The following is a 3,924-nucleotide window of genomic DNA, read 5'->3' on the forward strand; positions in this document are numbered from 1 at the left end:
GGGAGCCTGTGCAGGAAGTCACAAACACATGATTAAAACTCTAAACTGCTGTAAAATAAGGTGTGTGAGACTAAAAATCACAATTATCAGCTTCACTTGCCCATAAGTGCGATGAGGTCAGTCATGGCCTCATGAACAGAGCCACCAAACACCCCTGAGTGCAAGTCCTTTCCACCACACTCCACCTTGAGGTTGGAATGTAAAACATTATTTTAAAATACACAGCTTGTGTCTCTCCCCACCAACAATAATCCAACAGGACTTCACCTCAATGAAGAAATAGCAGATTCCTCTCAGGCCGTAGGTGATGCAGGGTTTGTTCTTGCCCAGCCAGTAGTTGTCAGAGATGCAGACGTAGTCCACATCTTTAAAGAAAGTGTCCTTTCTAGAAAACACAAGATCATCCAGACCCTCAGATCCAGATTCTTCCATCCCCTCGAAGCAGAATTTGATGTTGATGGGAAGGTCCTGCAACAAGAAGAGAGATGCATAAGAAAGAAAAAAAAAAAAAATCAGAAGACTACAATTTGGTCACTGGTTCAAGTTTAAATTCAGGCTCATTGTGAATTTGTTTTTCTCATTTTCTAAAGATAAAATAGTTGATTAAACTCATATTTTTAATTTGGACTCCCTGCACATGCTGACTGTTGATCTTTTATCTCCAGCCTTTGCTACGCGAGAACTTTCCTTTAACGCTTTAAAGTACAGTCCAGTACAATTCAGGAAAAAGCAAAGACGATGTGCTTCAGTTTAAACTGTTAGGTTTATATTGTTGATTGTCATTTATGCTTAGAAATATTTAACCATATATGCTTAGAGGTGTATAATCAATTGTGTAGTGATAGGATGTGTGATCCTTAGGAGTCTGCAAAGTGTTCTGAGTGTTCTGGCATTCACACCCACATCCTGGGAGCATGGGAGAGGTCTACCTTCTTTTATTCATTTGTGGTAGGATAAACGTAGCTATGTCAGTTTTAGTCTAAGTGCCTTTTGTTTAGATGAACTACTGGACTTCCAGACCAGCAGGTTTAGGGAAGTCATTTATGGGGTCACACTCTGACCCCACACGCACGCTTACACAACGCACAGGCAAGGTACTCTTTGTGTGTATGTAGACGTCATATGTTAATGCACCTATGCATATTCATGTAACCTCAATAAAAGCAGTGTTACGGGGGAGCGGACGAGAGCAACTGGGGTCAAGCGAAGGGACGGCGTTTGTCCAGTTCTCTCCCATGCACGAGAAACATAAAGAACTTTGCCTACTCGTGTCTTGCTTTGCTGTGTAATTAAATTGTCCTTAACGTTCCAGCGAATAGGTTTATGCTACAACCCTATCATAAACATGATTCCTGTACGACAATCCTACCCCGGGACCTTTGACCAAGACATTTACTGCTGACAGCTCTGAAGCAATCAACAAGTGATCTGCAAATCAGTGGTGTACTTTAACAGAGATAATCCATTTCTAAGAATGACGATTAATCAGTTTGGAAATGCAGCCATGTACTTAGCTGTTCCATGTTGCAAAGCTTTGTTCTTAATCACCTTATTTCTAATTATGCACATTAATAAATCAAATACAACCTACATAACCCAAAAATACACTTACTAATACTTAATATTACACAGGTTTTACATTTCTCACGATAAGTTTTAATAATAAAACTGAGCATGAGTCCAAACTAAGCATATAATTAATCTTATGTGTGATATGAATGACCCACATATCATTTTAGAATACAGTGCTATATAGTAGCTATTCTGCTTTATCATCACTGTACAAAAAAAAAAACCTTGATAATATTCTAAGTAGCGGTGTACGTTTACAGATTCTGAAATAAACCATCACACCTCAATATACTCCTGTCAGTAATTTCAAGCGTTTCAAGTCACTGTTCAAACAGGGTTTTTTTTTTTCCCAAGAAACACTAAAATATCATATCATTCTTTCAACTATCTGAACTTGAAACACCTTTTGTTGGCAGTGACTGTACCTTTCCGATCTTCTGATACGCTTCAATGCAGTTAAACCAGGCCAACACTGGACCCTTGTCATCAGTAGATCCTCGTCCATAGAGCTTACCTACAAAAAGAAAACTTTATTTCAGTTTCAAGGTTCTAATGAGAAGATAGTGGAGTTGACAAATGACACTAAGGTTATGTTTATTACATAGTCAGCAAACGACAGTGCCCCATTTTAAGCTTGTTTAAATCATGACTAAGGTTATGTTTAACAATATGAAACCCTTGTTCATGGTTTTTTTTAAAAAAGGTCTGCAGCAAGTTTTTGTAAAATGTGACATAATCAGCACTAACACAGCTGAGCAGGCAGGAATGAGACAACGGGAAAAGGATGTGGCATTTTGTGTCAGCTGACTCAAAACGCACAAGATCACGCATGCTGAGTCCAACAAACCAGAACTTTAAGGAAGCAAAAAGCTCTTTAACATCCATCCATGTCTGTTTAAATCCAGATATATGTCGTAATAATACAACACACAGAACATCTAAAGAACGCCTCACTTGAGCCATTTTGCCTTTTCACAAGCTGAGTCTGGTCCAAAAGCTTCTAATAATAACTTTATGGGTTCAACTTGGCCTGAGAAGACTGGCGATAAGACTGCAGCTCTAACAAAAGATGAGCTAAATAGGCTGGACTTTGGAAACATGCTGCTAGCTGTTACTGCAAAGAGAAAGCTGATTAAAGCTTGAAGAACATTCAAATATAGTTCAACCAATCTAAACACCAAAGAGAGAGTTTGATGTTATTGATGTTGTCGCGAGATGACCCCTGTCCTTGCACCACTCCTGCCATACACCACGATGAGGCCTGTTGAGATCGCCTAAGGCCAGGTGTGAATGTGGGTTGAAGCACCTGGGATTGGGTCTCAGGCCTGCACTGGAGGTGGCTGACAGCTGGTGTTGTAATCCACCACCTTTGTTCCAACGATGGTTTTTGAGCAGAGGAAAGGTGGTTTTGCGACTAATCTCCAGTCATTGTAATGACCAAGTGATTGTAATGACATGAGCCAAGGTGAGCCCTCATATCAGGTGATGACATGATCAACGCGTCTCAGGGCCATCTTGAAAGGGAATAACGCCAACTAAGGGTTAAATACCTGGGACACACAACCATTTGTTTTTAGAACTGAAGGAGCCTCTTGGATGAGAGGTGAAATGCCTTTGCAAACTTAAAGAAGGCCAAGTGCCTTGTTTTTTCAAGCTCTCAAGACAAACCTGTGACTTGTTTTGTGCTACTCATCTTTGCATGTCAGACACATTTGTAGTCTACATAGTTTAGCTTGTTGATGGCACGCTTTCTCTTAGTTATAGTGCCATATAGCATTCTCATCTTGCACTACCTACCTGCTGACTGGATTTGTTTTTGTTTTCTGTAATCCGTTCATTTAAGACCACTAAAACGCTCTGTCCTCATTATTTTGTTGTTTTCATAGTAATTGACCAGCTTTATTCATCTTAGAAAATTAGTTCGTCTTCTTCTAGTTTTGCCATCTATTCTATCTACAGGACAGTACGGTAGCTCATTTTTCAGTCATATTTGATATTATAACTTTGCTAAACCAAAAACTACCCGGTGTAACTTACAAACAGCTGGATACAGTATCCTTAAAGTTTTAATTCTCATCTATTTTTACAAGCCCAAAGCGCGTTCCAGCTGACTTCAGTTACTCGCATAACTTTCCAGCTCAGAAACAGCTCCAGGGTTGTTTTGTGCAGGACGCAGGCCAAAAGTATTCTCCTCTTACCGTCTTTCTCCACCAGAGTGAAAGGCTCTGTGTCCCAGCCATCATCGATGTTTGCTGGCTGAACATCAAGGTGCCCGTAAATACACACCGTCTTCTTTGCTGGGTCTGATCCTAACTGCCCCAGAATGATAGGAGGCAGGGGGATCTCCTCTCC

The 3,924-nt window shown here is 40.2% G+C and overlaps 1 protein-coding gene across 1 annotated transcript in view; it reads right to left on the reverse strand.

The window, feature by feature from the left end:
* The window catches only part of LOC102202890 (cytosolic non-specific dipeptidase-like), an 8,640-nt gene that overhangs the window by 2,370 nt on the left and 2,346 nt on the right, over nt 1–3,924 (reverse strand). The window contains exons 4-7 of the mRNA XM_013912797.1: nt 3,771–3,918; nt 1,998–2,086; nt 268–468; nt 97–185 (exon numbers count right to left, since the gene is read on the reverse strand). Coding sequence (XP_013768251.1) covers nt 97–185; nt 268–468; nt 1,998–2,086; nt 3,771–3,918 — 527 coding nt within the window. The remainder of the gene's footprint in view (nt 1–96; nt 186–267; nt 469–1,997; nt 2,087–3,770; nt 3,919–3,924) is intronic.

Source organism: Pundamilia nyererei, unplaced genomic scaffold, assembly GCF_000239375.1.
Source record: "Pundamilia nyererei isolate P.nyererei 1_Seehausen unplaced genomic scaffold, PunNye1.0 scaffold00102, whole genome shotgun sequence".
In the NCBI taxonomy this organism is placed as follows: Eukaryota; Metazoa; Chordata; class Actinopteri; order Cichliformes; family Cichlidae; genus Pundamilia; species Pundamilia nyererei.